The 21564-nt window shown below is 35.7% G+C and overlaps 1 protein-coding gene across 2 annotated transcripts in view; it reads left to right on the top strand.

The window, feature by feature from the left end:
- Nucleotides 1-21564, top strand: part of Dpyd (dihydropyrimidine dehydrogenase) — an 847112-nt gene that overhangs the window by 339488 nt on the left and 486060 nt on the right. For both annotated transcript variants that reach the window (XM_028880091.2, XM_028880092.2), the window contains one exon: nt 18281-18491. In XM_028880091.2, the coding sequence (XP_028735924.1) occupies nt 18281-18491 (211 nt within the window). The remainder of the gene's footprint in view (nt 1-18280; nt 18492-21564) is intronic.

The raw sequence follows: 21564 nt of genomic DNA on the forward strand, positions 1-21564 counted from the left end.
TTATTTTCAAATTCAAACAGCCAAATTAAAAGAACAATGGGAGCTAATTTTACTTATATTTACATTGCTTTGCATCGTATAGGACTTGAGAAATATAACAAACATGTGAAATATACTTTACACTAAGTATTTTGCATTTTCTTCATCTAATTCCTATGATTAAATAGCTTTCATGACCAAAAGTTTTTCCTTGATGTTTGGAAATAGAAGACAACTCATGTGTTGATATTCTATTTCTTGTGACAAGTATACCTGAGATAAAAAACCAAAACTGTACAGAGCAAAGGTTTATTTTGGCTCAGTGTTTATGTCAAGGGCTACTTGCAATCACCAGTTTTTCTTTGTTGAGAGAACACTGGAGTAGAAACATGTTATAGGAAAAACTGCTCACCTTAAAATGGCCATGAAACCTGGAAGGTACCGGGTGGTAGACAGGGCAAAGATGAATTTATTAGAGTCATTCCTTCAGTAACATACTTCTTCCAAGTAGGTCCCATATCCTGGTGATTCCAGCACCTTCTAATAGCACTTTCAAGTGAGAAAGAAGTTTTTGTACACAAACTTTTGGGGGGAAATTCCTTCTCCAAAATTTAACACCCCAATTGGCAGTATTAATTACTTTACTCCTCACAGTATCCTCATCTTCAATAAGGAAGAATAAATGGCAAGTATTTCTGTCTTACACAAAACTCATGAAAAACTCAGACTGGATCTATTTAAGAAAGTAAGGGTGTTTTTTCTTGCACCTTATGTTGACTGACCAACTTCTGTATACTAGGCATTATTTCAAGTGACTTGAATATATCAGAAAGAATTTCATGCCCCCATAAAGTTTATAAGGAAATACACAGGGGACTAAACAGGTACTTAGTGTGCTTGTTTATATGGGAAATAAATGTATTGCACCACCAGTAGTATATTGAAAAGTAATTTGTTCTGTGGGAAAACATTAGTGATATGGAGATATATGCAGTGTAGGGGGCTGTGCTTGAGTGCAGAGATATATGGAGTGTAGGAAGGAGGTCGTGCTTGAGTGCAGTGTGTGGTGGAGGCAAAGGCAGGATCTTCCACCTTACATAGGGTAGTCTGATGGGTCTGATTAGTTTTGAGTATAGAAATGGTAACATTGACCTACTTAATTGTTCTCAGCCATAATAGAAGAAGTCTCCTAGGAAGTGCATGTGGTTAGAAGAGGATAAAAGTGGACTGCCTATGAGGATTGGGTACGGACTTGTGGGCATCACTAAGCTTCTACTTAGTATAAGGAAACATTTTGAATTTTTCTATGTACAGAATCATGAAGTCCTAATGTAACTTTTGGATTTACTACTCTGCCAAATTTTGATTATGAAATAGTAGAGACAAAGCAAGGAGCATAGTTAGTGGCTACTCAAACATAGACTATTAGTGTAACAGGATACAGAATGGAAGAGATTTCAGTCTAGGCATAACTCAGTAGAGGGCCAGAACCAGTAGGATGCACATGGTCACAGAGTGCTAAGAGGAAGTAAGGGGCCTCTGGGACACAACTGGTATGCTTACAGTGGAGCTTCAGTAGAACTCCAGTTGTTCTGCGGCTCAGTTAAATATAGAACAACTGTTTCTTTTCTATTACCTTGCAAGAAAACAAAACTTTCATTTATTCTTAAATTGACTTGACTTTTATTCATTAAAGCAAGGACTGTGGTCTCCCTTGCTCAGTTTTATCATTTTTCTTGCCAAACATGTGAGTGCCACATATAAAATATTCAACAAACAATTGCATCTGTATTTTTTAGAGAGGCTCAGAACCATGTTTCTTGTACTAACCTTCCAGGTTAACTGAATTTCCTATCCCTAGAGGGCTCATCAAGTAAATTTAGGCAAAGCCAGAACATAAGATATGTAATAAGTCATGCATTATTAGAGTGTATAACGACCAAGCTTGAATATCTGGCCGGTGCCCATGGTCTTTTTAACTTGATGACTCCAGAATTTATAGAGGCTTCAATGTTCCTTCATCATAGTCATTACTTGGTTTTGTATACTTCTAAAGAGCACTCGAGGTTTGCAATGGAAATGGGGTGTTAGTATGGTGGGGATTAAATATGGTTTATCTACTGCAGTTCATGCGATTTGAGAAATTATGCTGAGGAACAAATTTTTAACTAACATAAATGTCCCAATTCTTTCATGTGTTTCTAATTTCTGATATATTTTCTTCTCTCAACACACATGTGTTTCTGACACACACTATTTATTTCCTTAAAGTCAATGAGTATTGAAGAACATAGCCTTTATGTTTCTTTTTCCTCAAAGCATATAATATTTAATCATTTGGACTTGGGTGAAATTTGGAAATAACGTGGTTTGTCCATTAATAAACTGCCTCATCATCAAGCACTTAAGCATTCATATTCTACAACTGCAATCCAATTCTCCTTCTTTCAGAGAGGAAAAGGCAGAGCAACAGAATGTTTTCTGAGCCTGTGGTAACAGATGTGAATTATTGCAGAGGTTAATAACTTTGAGTATGGAATTGCTTGAGACAATGTGTCTGATGTGGTTGTCAACTTGTTCCCCACAACTAAGAATGAAGATTTCAAACACTCACACTTATGGAGGACTGTTTTCATTCATGCCACCACAATGACCAAGACCAATATGCCTGGATCTAGAAATATTTCAATCAATAAAACTAGGAAGCATTTCCAAATAAAGTTTTCAATGACTAATTACAAGCTGTTTTTCTAATGCATAGATTTTCAAAACTCAGAGTGGATTAAAAATCACCTTGTTAAATACAAACCGGTGGACTCTGTCCCCAGAGTTCCTGTCAAGAGTAAGTTTGAGTTGGGCCTGAGAATTTGCATTTTAACAAGTTCCCTGGTGATGCTGAGACTGCTGGTCCACTGCTCTAATGTATCATCAATGAGTTTCCAGCTGTCTAATTAGAACCATAAGCAGTGTGCTGTTTGGAGGCACTTTCCATCTTAGTTAAGAAAGCATTAATGCTGAAGGATATAGGTTTGATGAGATGAGGATAGGGAGGCATCATCAGCATATTGATGTAATTCTGATTCCAGGCTCCCTAGTGGCCTCACACACATGCTAAATAGGATGCTACTGACACACACTAGCACTTCTCAGCCCTTAGTCCTTGGGGAAAACAGCCAATCACTCAGTGCTATCCTTTAAGAAGATGAGGGAAAATCTGTTAATAATTCCCTCCAGTACATTCTGCAAGCTTAAATAGGTGAGATTAAATTTCACAGGATAACAGAATCCCCCAAAATGCTGGTATTAAAAGCTGTTGACAGATCAGACAGAACTGCCAGAACGCTGTAGGCGGTTGGGAATCCCTAAAAGGAAGCATGAAGGTCAGGACTCAACAGACCTGCTTCAGTTGATCAATTTAAATGATAAGGTTAAGGAAGGACTTTGTAGTTCTTATTGATTATGGCAGAAAAGAGAGTATGGCTCAAAATGAGTTTTAATAACAAATTCCATTCACAAAGAACATTGCAGGGATTTGTTATTTACATACTTAGTTTTGAAATAGCAGCAGAGCATGGTAGACTTGTTACCTTTCTCTGTTGTGATGGTATCTCTGTGTTATTCCCTCTGTTGGTTTATCAGGGTAGTAACTGGTTTAATTAGATTTGGCTATTACCAAAAACTTCAGTTATTTAAAGGATTGGCTGTCCTGATAATATTAATTTGATATAAATATCTGTGGCAGATCATTTGGTCCATTAGTCAAAAAAAATTTTACTGTGATTTTTGAAATAATATATTTCCATATAAAAATATAACTATAATTGAATCTTTTTAGGACAATACAACATACCCCACAATTTGTCTTTTATGGAGCATTACCTATAGTCCTCCTCTGTAGCATTTTTAAACATTATGATGTTAAAGCTACACTCCTTGTTTAACCCTAACTTGCCTCCCACTCCATCTTCATGTATTTATTTATTTTCTTCTTTGTATAAGTAACAGATGCTTCCTAGCTTTTATTTAATTGTAAAAACATAAACCTGGACTATTTTTAGTAAATAACCTGTATAGGCTCACTGATTTAATTTTCCCCAGTAAGGGTGATTCAGCAGCTCCTCCTCGGTGTTTGTCACCTGCACATCATTTGAGAGCAATTCTTCATGGACCACTGTTAGCAGGATTGGCCAAGGGGAGTTGAAAATAAACAAATATACACACAACTGCCTCCAGGCAAATGAAGTTAATTAATGGCAGTTAGGGGCTCCCATGGTACTAAATAGTAAGTACACATTGAATACTTTTTTATTGCAAGTACATGACATTCCAGGAGTCTGAATATATTTACCTGATGGAAAGTTATATTGATGCAGTGTAGTATGAGCAGGTAGAAAGAACCAGAAGTATTGAACTGAAAGTTGGAGCACCTTGATGGATAATTATAAAATCATGTCTGAGTTTTCATCTGTGATATCACTGTTGCAGCTACATGCTTTATAAAGGATTCTTCCATTCCCTGTTTTATCATTTTAATATTGAGAGAAAAATATGAGAGAGGACTGAAAACTGGCCAAGAGACAACAAAAGTTCATGTTCATTCAAGATAGTGTATTTAAAGGCAGTCCTCAAAATTCCATGGGGATTGTTGCATATGTTGGCTCTGGGTATCTGTAGTGCTGGAGATGGTTTATTTTTTTAGGAAGTTTTCAAAATCTCATATATATAGTAGCTGGAAGTTATTCTGTGTCTTGCCTGGCCCATGGTCAGGACAAATCTCTCTCACTCACCAGTCCCACAGTCGCTCAGACCCAAGTAAACACACAGATGCTTATATTATTTACAGACTGTATGGCCATTAGCTCAAGCTTATTACTGACTAGTTCTGACACTTAAATTAACCAATAATTCTTATTTATGTTTATCCACGTGGCCTGGTACATTTTTTCAGTTCTGCCTTCACATTTGTGTCTAACTGGCAACTCCTGACTCAACCTTCCTCTTCCCAGAATTCTCCTTATCTGCTTATCCCATCAATACTTCCTGCCTGGCTACTGGCCAATCAGCATTTTATTTATCAGTCAATAAGAGCAATACATTCACAGCCTGCAGAGTGATATCACCCATCATTTCCCCTTTTCTTTCTATTTAAAAGAAAGGTTTTGATTTCAACATAGTAAAATTACATATAACAAAACAGTTATCAAGCAAGAATTACAGTTAACAATATCTAGTCAATTTGTATTTGGCAAAATTAAAGAAAATGTTTTATCATCTATCTCATATTTTTGAGTCTAAAGTTTTATATCTACCTTTTCTCTTACCACAACCAAGGAAAACAATAACTATAGCTATAGTCTTTGACTACATCAAAGACCCCAGAGGGATATGATATTACCTAAGTAAATAGGAAGTACTTTGTAAGCAACTTCCAAGAATCTAGAATGGCAGAGACAGCTGGCTGCCTGGATAGTCACTCAAAGTTCATCTGCAACATTGGGGCATCCATCTTCAGCATATAGGCCTAGAGTCTCTCAGTAGCTTTTCTGTGTCCTGTAGAATGTCTGGCAGTCTCCTCTATGAAGCAGGAACCTGAAGAACCATCTTGCCTTGCAAAGTTCAGTGGTCATCTTCCTATGGGTCCTGAGTGTCCAGTTTTTACAACATACTCTTAATCAGTTGACACAAGGGCACTTTTTTGCCCAGTGGCTACCTTTTGCCACAAAGAAAGCAAACTCCATAATGAGTTCATTCAATGCCCATTATTCTCCTTGAAGTAGTTGGTGCTGCCAGGAGCAGATGTGTCTCATTGTCCAGAAAAGTCCAAATTTTAAAAACATTTGAAATGTCATATTCTGTAGGTCTTTAAAGTGTTTGAAGATTACCTCCCTAAATGAAATATATATGTATACCTAGAAAACTTAACTAACATAAGTGTGATTATCATATATTACTAATTATTAATCTATTTCTTAATAATACATTACAATTTTAAATGAGTTCCATAAACTCAATACCTTAAACAAGAGTAGAAATATATATATATATACACATATATATAGTATGACAAAATTAACTTTAAATTTGCAATAAACTAAAATCTATAGAAATATAAAATATTTTAAGCAAGTTGTTGCTATTTAAAAGTAGAATCAGTCACCTACCCTTTTATCCTATCATATCTATATCCTATATATCTATATCATATGCCCCTTTCTTCTTTTAGAAAGAGATTGACTATGACTAATAACACTTTGTAACCAACTATCTAAACAAAGACAAACATTCATAATCCATTTTTTGGGAATGTGGGCATAGTGTTCTAGGTCACTTCCTCTGATAGGTGTCCTAGTAGTCTTATGGATATCCTGAGAAAATTCGAGATAATGGTCAAGTCCTAGGAAGACCAGCTATAACCTTTTTTGATAGGTACCATCTGTTAAGGTTCAGATCTGGCTTGATCAAATCTGATCCATCTTAACAAATCCATAACCTCTTGCTTCCTGTGGAAACAAAAGCAGAGCCTCCTTTCCAAAGCAACATATCCTTAGATCAAAATTTTGAAGTCAAGATACCTTTAAAATATACATATTGATTTAACTCAGCAACTTTTACAATCAAATGTCACTCTGAAACTCTCTGTGTGATTTCCATCTTTATATAGCTTATTTTTTCTATTATTTTTACTGTCTCTTTTAAGACGTTGTTTTTAAAACTATCTGTTTCTTTATATACCTACATATGCTCCTTTTCCTCTTTCTTCCAAGCCTATGTACATTTTTACACACAATGTAAACTGTTTAGGGTTTATGCCATCTAAATCTGTCTTTTTGTGACTCTATGGCTTTAAACTGCAGTACCACTAGGACTGAAATGGCAGCTTTGACTGCTGGCTCCACCCACCTCAGCATTCCAACATGGAGGAACTATATTTATCATCAGCTCTGGGAGAACCATGCATACCACCAGCTCTTGAAAGCAATGGGTTTATACCTCTATCAACAAGCGTGTAGTTCAGAAACCTTTTTTTTTTTTTTCCTGTCTGTATTAGCAAAAGCTATATCCACCACGTACCATGTTGTGCAGCTTATAGATGGCTTTCTGTACAAAGGCAGATTCAGAACCCCCATACTGTAGCTCAAGCCCAGGGGTCTCGGCCTCTCTGTATCACAGCTTTCCTGAGAGACACAACGAGGAAGCTGCTCTTAGCTCCATTTTACAACCCTTTTTTAAAGCTTTCTCAGTTTTTGGGTGGAAATTCTTGCCCCATGTTTTGGTACCATTTGTAGATGAATTTCTAAATGATCTTATTAAATAAAAAACATGGAGCCAAATATAGGGGTGAAAACCTGAGAGATCAGAGAAATAGGGAAAGCCACAGCTAACCTTACCTCACCAACACCAACACAGCAGCTTCCAAGTGCGAGTTACTCAAGCCTTTATTGCCTTGCTGTTCTGCCATCTGATTTGCTCTCTGTCTAGCTACATCACTTCATCTTCCTGGCCAGCTCTATCATTTCATGTCTGTATAGGTCTCCAGAACTCTATGGTTGGTACTGGGATTAAAGGCATGTGTCACCACACTTGGCTATCTTCCCTAGTCTGGCCTTGAACACACAGAGATCCTGCCTGCTAAGTGACAGAATTAAGGGTGTGTGTTACTGCTGCCTGACTTCTTTGTTTACTTAAGATTGCTTGCTATTTCCTCTGATCTCCAGGCAAACTTTATTTATTGAAGTACAAATAAAATATCACCACATTTCAGCACAAATAATACATTACCACAATATATGGATATAGATATATGCAAAGAGAGAATGTGTCCTACTAAATAGTGGCTATTTCTGTATTTATTTTAGAAGCCCCCTGCACTTAATCATATTTTCCTCAGCTCTTTAATATTTTTACTTTGTCTTCTAAGATGGAAATCTTAAAAAGTCATTTTATTATTCATTCACTTATTTGAAAAAAAAAGACCTTACACTGTAGTTTAGACTATCCTTGAACTTACTGTGTATCCAGGCCAGGCCAATTAATCCTCCTGCCTCACTCTTCTGGGGAATACAACCATAGACAATTTCCACATTTCTTGAATTACTATAATTTTAATCTGTATATAGCACCCAAAGAAGAGTAGTGAAAGAAAAACACACAAAGATAAGTGTAAAAATTTTCATATTTTTATTGTGGTACTGAAAATTTAGCCTAAAGTCTTCAGCAGTCTACACAAGCACTTTACATCTAAGCTACATATATACCCCCTTTCATTAATTTGATTTTGAGACAAGGTCTTCCTAATCCACCAAAGGTAGGCTTGGTTCTTTGTGTAAGTCAAGCAGATCTTCAACTTGTGAAAAAGTATTGCCTTCATAAGTAGCTGGGATTTCAGTCATACTACTAACTTCTCTTCATCATTTTTACAAGTCTTGTTTTGTTTTGTTTTAAGGTATCATAACTATCAAGGCCTTCCCTGAAGATAGGTTTTTTTTTGAAGGTTTCATTTGTTTTCTCATTAATTCACTTTAATTTCAAGGCCTTTTATGGCCTCTTGGCTTTCTGTTATTCTAACACCACACAAGGTTGTTATTTCTTTATGCTAATCTCACAAATGAAAACGCAGGTTCCTTCCATTGGTTGTTTTATTCAGTTCATTATTTGACTCCAAATATAGAGTAGTTTTCACTTCAAATTAGCAAGTCAGTGGCCGGTGTTAAATAAATATATTAAAAGTATCTTAACCTTTTAAGAATATTTTGATTCAGTGTAATATTCAACGGGCGTGTGGCGCTTTAATAGCATCGAAGAGCAATCTTGTGATTCAGAGCTGTTCAAAGATTCAGAAACGCAAAGCTACACAAAAACCCGTCTCGAAAAAAAAAAAAAAAAAAAATATTCAAAATGTATATACTATACATTTACACACCTCAAAAAATATTTTAGATATGTTTCAGATCAATTATCATTTTACTTTTAACTGTAATATTTCATTTTCTCCCATTACATATGTGATGATTACTTTTAAATGACAGATTGCCACAACCTAAAATAATTTACAAAAAAAAAGATCTCTATTGAGTAGCTATCTAGATTAGGCTCACCTGTCAGTGGTTATCTTGTTTGTTTATTGATCCGGACCATTTTGGGCATCGCCATTTTCTAGGATAGTCTCTGAGATGTATAAAATGAAGAGAAGCAGCTGAGAGCAAACAAGCCATCAGGTAGCATAGATGTATTTGCTTCCTCGCTCTTAAAAGTTAACTGAGGATTAAAAAATAATAATAATAATAATAATAATAATAATAATAATAACTGAAGCCAGAAAACATGATGAAGCAATATATTAAAACATTAAATTTAATGAAAATATATCAGAAAAAGTAAAGACTGACATTTTATGGAAGAAGACAGTATTGCAATTTATGCAAGAATTTAATATTTAGTCATTTCCAGGTTGAAAAAGATACCTCCAAGACACCTAGTAATATAGGAACAGCTTTTTTTTTGTGAAATATTACAATAGCAGTAAGTCATGCTTTACTCTAGCTAAATCCGAGATGAAGAACAGTGAGATCTAGTCAGGTTTAAAGAAATGTCATCAATCATAAATGAATAGTGTAAAATATTCCTTTCTTCCTAGAAGTGATGTATTTGATGACATCTGTGCAAAGTCACTTTACATCCTCTTAATAATTCCTTACATTGCAGTTCTGGGTATTGCAACTCAAGAGTGACCCAATCCAGCTAGTCAGGGAGTCAGGTAAGGGACTACTGTATTTACCCAAGGTTTAACACAGCTCTCATGTGGAGTAATACTTCGTTGTGTACAAAATGCTTGCATTTTGAAGAGTTTTAAGAAAGAATGGCCTATACATTATGACTTACTGATTGTAGATCAAGCCACTAGAGTCTAGATTTTAAAATGTAGTGCCTTCTATTACTCATGCACTGTTACCTTGTGTACCAAAAATTATAAGGCGAGCAGCCAAAATGCCATTATGAATGAGGGAGAAGCCCAAAAGATGTCATCCCTTGTGGAATAACTATTTGCAGTTTGTGGCTGCTGAGAGAAGGAGGGTCAGTTTTCTTCAGAAGTGGGGCACCTACTATGTTAGATGGCTGCCTACCCATGGGCACATGGATAGCATTAATTGTACTGTCAGTTATTAAAAATAAAGAAAACATAAATTTTGGATGGAGGCATTGTTGAGGCAGAATCTCTGAGCTTAGAGAAGTCAGGGACTTAAGTTGGATGTGATCAAAATACATTGTATACATGTATATCATTTTCAAAGAATAAATAAAATATATTTTAAAATTATAAAATAGATAAAAGTTGTCCAATAAAATAAGGAGTATAAAAGTGCATGTAAGTAACTAGAATTTACTCGGTTCCTTTATCCTCTTTTATCCCTTTGATAACTAAAATAACTAGGTGATTAGATTTTAAAATAAAACTAGCATGACTGGTAGTATTTTGTTTCAAGGTTTATTACTAATTTGGTGGGTAGAAGTAAAGAGAAGGTGTCAGATGATCAAGAAGACGTGCATTATCACTAACAGGTCTCATCTTGCAGTATCACTATTTGTTTTAATTCAGGTCAAGCTGACTCTAAAAAGTGTGAATAGTTGCACCTTTCACACAAAAGATCTCATTTTTTTTTTTTTACTTAGTTACAGAGCATATGTGATTGCAAAGCTCTGTGCTCCCTCATTTTCTAGGAGGAATACCCTGCCCAATACATGTCATAGATAATGATGCCCTCATTTTAAATCACTGGGTTTGTTTTCCAGGAGAATGTTTATAAGGGAATTTCAACACATCTCATTTGCTGTAGAGATGAGCTTCCTTCTTTCTTCCAGACTGGTCATGAGAGAGAGAGAGAGAGAGAGAGAGAGAGAGAGAGAGAGAGAGAGAGAGAGAGGAGAGTCCATTCCAGAATTCTCTCACAGCCAGCTCATTCTCACTAGACTGTTTCTTGATTATTATTCAGATTAATTTCAAATTTAGCTTGAGTAGCATATTTTCTACCCTATCCTTTGATGTCCATTTTGAAACATGGAGTATAATTATTGTATATGTATATGTATATGTATATGTATATGTATATGTATATGGTGTGTCTGTGTATATGAGAAAGGAGACACACACAATACAGATACATACACATATACACACATACACGGGGGGGGAGAGAGAATGAACACATATGCCAAGTCATTTAGTTGAAGATCACCAGATATTGGGAGTTATATGCAAGTAATTAGTGTCACAACATGTAACTTACTACATATATGGCACAACCCATATTTGATCAGAGTCACTGTATTTATACATTATGAATATTCTTGACAAACTAAATGTTAGGTTTCTGAACATCTAGGCCCATCTATTTACCTTTATGTAACATATGGGTTTAGCACAGAGCATAAGCAGACTAGGTCAGCAAGAACACCACACTCTGGATAGTCAGTCTCCATTGTTATGCTTTAGATGAGACTTCAACTCCAAATACAACAAAAAACAGGCATAAAGTCAAGGGGTAAGGTGTGGTAGGTGAATTAAAATATTCAAAATTGGAGTCTTCCAGAATAAGGCTCAAACCTATTGGTTCTCTTTATCTAGCAGTATTCTTCCTAAAGACAGGTGGGGTGATGAGATATTATCTCACTCATGGCAGACAATGAGGAAGATGATAAGACTAGAAGATGATGTGTCCTTAGCAGGCAACATATATCAAAGATCAGGGGTTTTGATAAGTTAAAATAAATAATATCCTTCTAGATCTGGATTTCATGAGCAAGTATACAGATGAGCATACACAAAGGTTCAGAAATACAACTAAAATATGGCCAAGTAGATAATTATTTGTCATGTTATTATACTGAGCATGACTGCTGATTTTTTGACTATATGAGATTTAAAAAAATATTAAGAGATTTTCTATTCATTTTACATATCAATCTCAGATTTCCCTGTCCTCCCTCCTCCCATGCCCCATTCCCACTTCCTCCAAGGCATGGTCTCCCATGGGGAGTCAGCAGAGCCTGGTACATTCAGCTGAGGCAGGTCCAAGCCCCTCCTGCCTTCACCAAGGCTGTGCAAAATGTCTCACCGTAGGCACTAGGTTCCAAAAAGCCAGCTCATGCACTAGGGACAGGTCCCAGTCCCACTGCTTGGGGCCCTCCTAAATAGTTTAAGCTAAACAATTGTTAATATGAGATTTTTTTAAGGCAAGCATTAATTTGTTACCTATTACAACTAATACCAATTTTGTAGATAGGAGCTACTTAATATTGGGTTTGAATTATGCATGAAGGGACTGTGTAACCATAAATATTTGTAGTATATCCAACAATTTCACAGTGATGAAATATGATCTTTTCCAAGATTATCACTGGCCAAGGAAGATTACTAAGCAATTTTAATTACAAATAACTTCTTTTTGGTCTTCTTGTTCTTATCAGATTGATAGTTAAATACACTGATCTTCAAGCTTTCTTTTTATAAAGAATATTGTTTCTTCACATTGCTTGTTAAACGTTGGCATAATTAGAAGTTATTCCAGAATTTAATATATTCTGGTTTTGATTCTGCTCGTTATGGTTTATAAGCTATGCTTACCTTGCCTATATGCAATCTAAAAATGAGTTGACATCATGCTTTTAATTATAGTAAATTAAGTTGTTTCATAATTTCTGCAGTATGATGCCTGTAATATTAATCAGACCAAATCACCACATTACATAAAGTTAATCATTAAAATGATTATCATTATTGCATGCTGTAGTGAACTATTTTTATTTTACTTAGCTTCAACTACATATCTTTCCTAAATATGGAAGTGAAAATCAAAGCCGAGATTTTTTTTTTTTTTTTTTTTTACTTTTTATACTGTGTGAAGAGGTGACAAACTGACTTGTTGAATTAAGTTTTTAAACACTGGAAAATTAATGCTGTGTACTACCATATCCCCTTGAGTATTTATTTGTGAGGATAAGAGGGAGAGAAGTTGGTATGTTTGTTGGATGTACCAATTGTCCCCATGTAAGAATAGTGTGATTTATTGACTATGAAATGTCCCATTCAGATTCATGTGCTAAACACTTGGTCCTTAGCAGGCAGTGCTGTTTGGAGGGGTTCTGTGAACATCTGAGGATGAGTCTAGATAAATGATGTAGACAATTGTGGTCAGGTCCTGGTGAAGTTTTTTGCCTTGAACACTTTTCTGTCTATCCGTCTCTATGCTTCTCTGTCTCTGTAACTCCCTGCCTCCCAGTCTGCTCCCTGTTCACCATGAGTTTTAAAATTTTTTCTACCACAAGATCCTTTACCACAGTGTTCTACCCAAGCACATGGGGCCAAACAACCGTGGATTGAATAAACCTTCTAAAAGCATGAGTTAAAATAAGTCTTCCCTTCCATAAAAGATTCTTTCAAGATTTTTGAACACAGTGATGAGAAAGCTAACAGATACATACAAGTCTGCCAAAAATATAAATATAAAAAATATAAATATGCTGTGACAACTGCATTTTTGTACCAGATTCTCATACTTCCTGATTATTAATGTTCATTAACAAACTTCAAGTATGAATGACATAGCACTGTGTTTGTGAATTACTTAGCTTAGAAAGCTAACTTCTATTAATAGCAAATGCTTGAGTATACACATAGTTAGACAATTGGTCAACCTGATCCATCATTTCCTAATGGTAACTGACAATAGAGAAATTACCATTTTTTTTCCACTCTGTAAGGTAGGATTACGACCAGGTAGTAGTATATCTTCTCCACATCCATCTGATTACACTTGGAGGGTTTTTTAAGCCATTCACTGAGATCTATTACTACTTAGTTTTATTTTCTTTAATTTGGATATCTTTCAGGCTTTTGTATTCATTCATCACTCATTCTGGTAAAAAAAAAAATCTTTTGAAGTCTGTTGTGTGCCAGTCCTTTGAGCAGAAATAAATAGAATGGTGCCTGATCTTAATGCTCTTGAATGTAACATACTGGCTGGCATTCATCTGAAAGTACATTTGTTTGAAATTATCTGTCATTGACTAGTTGAATATCACTCTTGGACAATGGAGATAGAATTTAAATAATATATCCTTTCTCAATTTAAAGAGTTTTGTGGTGTAGTTTAATTTGTTATGTAAAATAAACACTTATTTTTCTACCCTAGAAAGCATGTTCTTTGTCTCTTTATTCCACATGTGAAACCTGCTTTGTCCCTAATTTGACCTTTATCTAGATTCAGTAAGTCTCTATTAACTCATTTATGGAACTGGCTTTATAAACCTATTCCTTGGTTCCTGTCTTTCATGAGTCTGAAGTACTCCTGCATTTATTTTCACTGGGAGACTTGACTCTCTTACTCTCTGATGAAGCTCTCTATCCCTTCAACTTCCAGACCTCTGGCTCTGTCACTTCCTGTTATACTTGTGTCATCAGGTCTTAGAACATGACTCACAGTCATACTGAGTATGGAGGAGAGGAAGACCAGAGTGAATAACGTTCTGAGCAAATGTGTATTGTTGACTTGAGTCAGCCATGCCAAGGACTCCAGAACCTCAGACCAATGGGAAAATGGCAAAGTCTTCCCCTGTAGGGTTAGCCTCCAAGGAAATGGCAAAGCCTTCCCCTGCAGAGTCAGCCTGTAAGGAAATGGCAAAGCCTTCCCCAGGTCCTTGTGTGGAAGTTGATAGTATATGAAGAAAATCTCTACTATAGCCTTCTCACCCTGGATATTTATGGTCTGAGAAATGCTCCCCTACAAGTACTGCTCCTACTAAATTATCTAAAATTGTTTCCTTCATAACCTCTATACCCAAAACCCTGCCTTCTTGATTTAAAGATATGCAATAACCCTAATTCTCTGCTCAGTTGTGTATAATCAGCATGCTAAGTTTTTGGAGTTGCTTCCATTTGTCCATCAGAGAGACCAGTCCATCCAACCCCAGCTTTTTCTATGTGCCTGTGTTCAACCCTTAAACACTTGGCAGTGTTATTCACTCCCCTAGGCAGGCCCAAGTCCTTGGAATCATGCAGATGCAGTAGAAGTTCTGTTTCACACCATGTAGAACATTGGTTCTCCTTGCACAAAATGCAAATCAGACAGAAGTTGTTTTCAGCCAAATTAGGATATTACTTAAATAAGTTTTGTCATCCTTTAATATATTTTTGATATGATGTCTCTCCTCTACAAAGGAGAAATAAAAATACATGTTTTATAGCACAGATATAGAATGCTTATAAGCATAAGTGTTTCAGATTTTGTATTCTTCAAAGCAAAAATAGAATATTTGCATATTCATAATTACCTATGCTGGGTGTTTGGTCTGTAAAATCAAGAGGATGGATAGCAATGTGCTGGCCTTTTGCACAACAAAAGAAAGAAAAGGTTGGTTTGAGGCAAAGTTCTGTAATTATTCATATGTAGCTGTCATAAAGTATCTTTAGTCAGAACATAAAATTTATAGGTTAAGTATTGAAAAGAATACCTACTACTATCATTTATAATTATCAGCAGATCTACTAAAGTGTGAAATTAGGCTGACAAGATGACTTGGCAGATACAGACAAGTGACAACAAATCTGATGCCCAGAGATTGATTTCCAGGACCCACATGGTAGAAGGGAAGAACTATCTCATTCAAGTTTTCTTTGGCCCTCCATGTCGGTGCCATGGCACATATGCACCCCCATATAACACACACACATAGTTACACAAAATAAAACAAATAAAAAAGTAATTTTAAATGTGAATGTATATCCCTATTTTATATTCCTAAATCATTGACAGGATATATTGCCTGATATATATATATATATATATATATATATATATACATATATATATATACATATATATATATATTGCATGTGTCCATCTTTTCATAATCCTCATATTTTCTTATTTCCCAAGACAACAAATCTTATCATGATTTCAATCTCTTTCTTCCCAATATTATATGAACACTTTCCCAATAAATGCATATGTTAAGGATGATATTGTCTCAGTTTCTCCTAACATTTCTCCCCTTGTATATAAAATGACTTAAAGCAAATAAAATTGCATTTAATAGCAAAATAATTGCTATGTGTAGTGTGATTTACGGACACCACCCCATAGTCTACTCACACATCTCAACAGGTTTGAGATAGGAATTCAGAATAATCTGCTAGAAAGGCAGTGTTCATGCTGCTAGGCTTAAGCATGCTATCAAGCAGGGATCAAGGAAGCTAAATATATTTAGAAAATTATCAACCTTGTCGTATTATAAAATTGTGATGTTGTAGAATATGGATATAAGGATGAAAGACCATGTGAGAATACAGAAATCATGTGGTCATACGCCAGTGAAAGGGTATGGCTTAGAAATAAAACGGACCTGCTACCACCTCAACTGTACACTTCTAGCTTCTACATGTTGTTTTATTTTGTATGGATTATCACCACCTTACACTGAATTCCCTTGTCTGAGTTCTGCATCTCATTGTTGTACCTGCATTTCAATAGTACCTGGAGCTCTTACCAGCTTCCATGGTGGAGCTGGAACCCAGAAGCTGATAGCAAATCATGACAGGGGAGGCTGCCTACAACAGCAACTGTGGATCAGTTGAACTAACACATGCTAGGCTCATCCTGAGATGAAGCTTAAAAGAGTTCACTCACACATTTCTGTTTCCTTTCACCTGTTTGCAAAGAATGTCGTCAGACAGGTGGAGTCTCCATTATCTTGGATTCCTCACAAGCAGTGTGAGCCATAATGCATGCTTTAGAAATCATGATATAATCAGAGTAGGTATTGGAATCCAGTTTGTTTGTTTGTTTACAATCAAAGCATGGATTTTAGGTCCTCTAAACATGGGATCCATGGGAGAGAGATGCTGAGGAATATCTTAAGTTCTTTTATTTGCTAACAATTTTTAATTTTTTTCCTGAATTTAGCAGCAACTTTGCTAAATACCTTAAGAGACGGTGTACTCAAATAGATGCAAATTAGCAATTGACAAGAAATGTAGGAAAGTGCAAAACATGTTGTAAAGCCATCTACCAGGCATACTCTGCAATACCAGAGGCATAGTTATGTATTTTACTTATTCCCTTCCCAGAAAGTAGGACAATTATAAATACACATGCTGGATTGACTTATTAAACCCGTGAACATTTGGCATTGTCATTCACTCAAGTATGACAATATGATTAAAAATTAGTATCATTTCTTGTTCTTGAAATGCCATAAGTTTGTTTCTTGTGCTACATTATACAAATGGCACAAAGGGGGATACAGAGAACGTATCTTGTTTACCACACCGTTTTTAATATTTTGATCAATTCAGAGAATATTTGCCTTCACAAAACTCATATGTTGCTCAGGTAAGGTCCCACCAAGAGCCCACCTGCCTTCCACAGGGATAGGAATGGTCTCTGGAGTGGCTCATTTTCTACTATTTTGTTTTTTGTGAGATACACTAGTTCAGAATATATTGATAAATGCCTGGGAATCATCTAAAACAAAGGGTAAAAAACAACAACTTAAAGAAATATGAACCTGTTGTGTGAATGGGCAACCTATGCAGGCCTAAACTAAACAATTCCCATTTGATGATAGGATGAATTACAAATGAAAAGGGAATTCCAGGAGGTCTGTACTGGTCTTTCTTTGATTTTTTTCACTGATGCCTCTCATGACTGTACTGTTATAAAAGAAAGAATGAATGATTTTCCCTCAGTTACTCCAAGCTTTTCCAGCTTTTCTTCCTTACCTCCTATTCTAGTCATGTGCTTGCACAAATTAGTTCTTCCACTTCATTGATATTTTTCCTAGTCTAGTTACATGCAGCTAATTAATAAAAATATTTTTATGTTTAATGTAATTATAAAGAGAGGTAATTATGCAAAAGGAAGGTGTTAGGAGTCCATATTAGTACAAATGGGAATATTACACATCAAAAACTATAGATTGTTTAATAAATAAGAATTGAGAAAAGTCTTTTTGGTGGTGCTGGAAAATGAACCCGGGGCCTTACACATGCTGTTGAAGTGCTCTATCACAGAGTATTGTTCCCAGCTGGAGCTACAAATTTCTTTGTCACATTTCAAATTCAAGACTCCCCCAAGCAAGCAGCTACTGCCTGAAATTCAGCTTTGGTGGAAAAAAAAAAAAAAACAAATACCATCATATAAATTCAAACACTATTAATCTCTTACCATGCAAAATTGATTTGAAAATCACCCATTATATAGGATAGTCAACATTTCTCAAGTTTTATTTACTTACTCTTTTGTTTTAGATGGAGCTCGCCAAGGAAGAAAAATGTGAATTTTTGCCTTTCCTTTCCCCACGGAACGTTATAGTCAAAGATGGAAAAATTGTGGCAATGCAATTTGTTCGGACTGAGCAAGATGAAACTGGAAACTGGGTTGAAGATGAAGAGCAGTTGGTGCGCCTGAAGGCTGACGTGGTCATTAGCGCCTTCGGTTCTGTCCTGAGTGATCCCAAAGGTAAGACATTCCTGGGAGCCCCCATGTGTGATGCTGTGGGCATTGCTTTAGAGCTCTGAGAGTTTCCAACTTTCAGCCACTTTTTCCCATCTCAATATTCATTTCCATTTGCTAGTATGGACTGCAAATAATCTTGATTTAAAAGGCTTAGAAGTGCTATTACCGAATATATGGAATTAATTTAAAGTAGAGAGAATTGAAAAGAATGTGAATCTTTATTTTAAGCTAATATCCAAGACACATATTCTATTTTATGATAATGTTTGCCTTGTTTCCTATAAAAGAATGGCCTTTCTTCAGTTAGAGTAGAATAAAAAGATGTAGCTGAAAAAAGTGAAACCATCACTTTTAAACAATGTAGAGAAATTACAATATAATGAAAAGCAGAAACTTAGAATCCACATTTACTACCAATGCCATGACAAACCATCTCTCTGAACACGAGACATCAGCATTGTCCCTTAGAAGTTCAAATTCCTGTCATTTCATCTGAATGGCCTAACTGGATATTCAGGAAAGAATGAAATGCTCAGACATATTATGAGAGAGGGAATGTTTTCTATAGCATTGCAACCTCAGAGTTATCAGTCAACTGAGAGACACACTGCCCTGTGTTGTAGCCCTCCCACCCAGTACCATTGTAAATGAACGCTGAAATACCAAGGCACCTTCATTTTCCAAATCTTTACCTTTCAATTCACACCGTTGAAACAACAATTATCACTTTTCTTTTCTGAAAGAAAAATAAAAGGCAATTCTGCTGTTCAGACATTCACTAATAACAATAATAACAGAAAATCTAAACCTGATGCTTCTGCCTATAATGCCTACTGCATTCATTTGAAAACTCCATGTGTCTGGTAGGAGGAGCATGCATGCAAATGCAGGTTTTATGCAATAGATAGGACAGGATTCAAGCAGTCATCAGGCTTTTTTTTTTTTTCAAGACACACAACATCTTGGTATTTAAAAGCATCCAGATGTTTAATGTCATCAAGATAAATGTTTTCAAATGGCAGGATGATGACCTAAATTTGTCACTTTCCATCTAGATGTGTGTATGAAGTGTAGACACAGTCACTGTGTGCTCTGTGTATTCATTAACTGAGTTTGTAAAGGAAAAATGAACAGTGTGCAAATTATGTTCCGTTATCTAAAATATACTGTTCTCTGCAAAACAGTAAGATGCCAATGACGTTTAGGTACCAATTTTACTTATGAGTCATGTATCAAAATAATTTAGCTCACATATCTAAATTATATTGCATGACTGGCAGTCTAATATTTTAAAATGTATTATTTTATAATCAACTCAGAGTACCCTGTGGCTCAGATCACAGAAAATACCTTTTATAATCTCAGACATTTTGTTAAAGCTTAGGTTTGTGTATGTGTTATTTTGCTGTTGAGTTTGTTGTTGTTGTTGTTGTTGTGAGACAGTGTCTCACTATGTAGCTATTCCTGGGTTTGAACTTCCAGTCCTCCAGGTGAGCACTGCCAGGCCAAGTTCTTTAATGAGAGTATGCGTGAATTTATGGGCATGTACTTTAAGAATGAGATCTGATTTAGTATTTAGAGTTTAATTTATGAAGTTAAAAAAATGAATTTGATATATTCAATTTCAGAATATCATGTTTTTTTCCAGAATTTGTGCATTTTGTTGCCTGTGTCTGTCTCTTGGGGTACTTCACACAGATTTTTCCCAATGACTATTAGAGAAGCCAAGGAAAACAGGATGCTTTACTAGGGTGTGTTTTTCCTATCCTGATCTGACATGGAATAAAATGCTTAGAAACTGTATCCTGATGTAGAATCCCATATTATACCGAGGCCTCTCAGGGTTTACAGGGAAAAAGTGTTACTTTCCAAATGAGTAGGCAGCTGGAATTAGCTGTGATGTTAAAACACATTCCTTTCCTTTTTCCTGTTACCAGTGGGCAGTGTCTAAACTGGAAGTTTCCAGATTGTTGGTGTTTTATTCAAAGAAGTGAAAAGATGACACACAGAGATCACAAAGTAGCAAGAAAGCTTGTTCAGTACAAACAATAGTGTCGATCTGAAATACTCTCTCAGGGATCTGGGGACATATTGAGAACGTTGTTTGTGCTTCCATTTATCAGGTAGAATAGGAGGTGTAATTGTGGGCCCTTGGGGGCTTAACATAAGTTGTTCTGTTTTAATTGATTGGCTTGGATTCTGTAAGGTTTTTTTTTCCCCTAATGGGAATATTCATCCCTATAATACACCTGATTTTAATCATATGTACACTGAATATGCACAGACATAAGATAAACATTGGTTTCTCATAAAGGTTCACTCAGTGGATACAGTTTGCCTTACTATGCATGCACCCAAACCCAGTCCATGCCATAAAGGTCCGTTGTAGTTCCTGGATATGTTCAGAATAGGCTTGAATGGAAATGAGGCATTATCATAGGATTTCCAAGGACTAAACAATCAGTACAGTTAAGCTCAACACAGGTTGCTTTTTTGGAGAACGGTGTGTGTGCATAGTATGTGCATATGAGAGTCCTAAGTTGTCACTTGTACTGGGGAAAGGGTATGTCCATACTCTAAGCCAACCGTTTATGTGTTTGGCTGTTTCTGCTCCCATGCACTGTTTTCAATCCTAATTAGGGGTCATGGGAAACTCTTTAAAATTGGTAAGAGATTTGGGTTTTAGAACTCAACCATATCTCTTAAAACTCTTAAAATAATGATAATTTTGAAGTCAGAAAACTTTCACATTCACACAAGTATTCTAGGTATACTAAAATCAGTTTATTGGAAGAAAATTGTACATTTGGAGTAAAAAAGATATCCATTCATGTTATCCCTTTTGTACCTTTTGTACCTGAGTTTGTTTAATTCCACTGACTGTGGAGTGTAATTCTCATATGATTGTCATGAATGTGATACACATTTTAATGCATTCATCAATAACTGGCATCGTAAAATGTTAGGATCTCTTGTCACTTTTTCTCTCTTCTTTCTAAATTTATTTTGCATAGACTCAGTAAGTTGCATGAAAACTCAGAAACATCCTTTCACACCTTATGCAGTTTTATCCATT

Source organism: Peromyscus leucopus, chromosome 6 (assembly GCF_004664715.2).
Source record: "Peromyscus leucopus breed LL Stock chromosome 6, UCI_PerLeu_2.1, whole genome shotgun sequence".
Lineage (NCBI taxonomy): Eukaryota > Metazoa > Chordata > Mammalia > Rodentia > Cricetidae > Peromyscus > Peromyscus leucopus.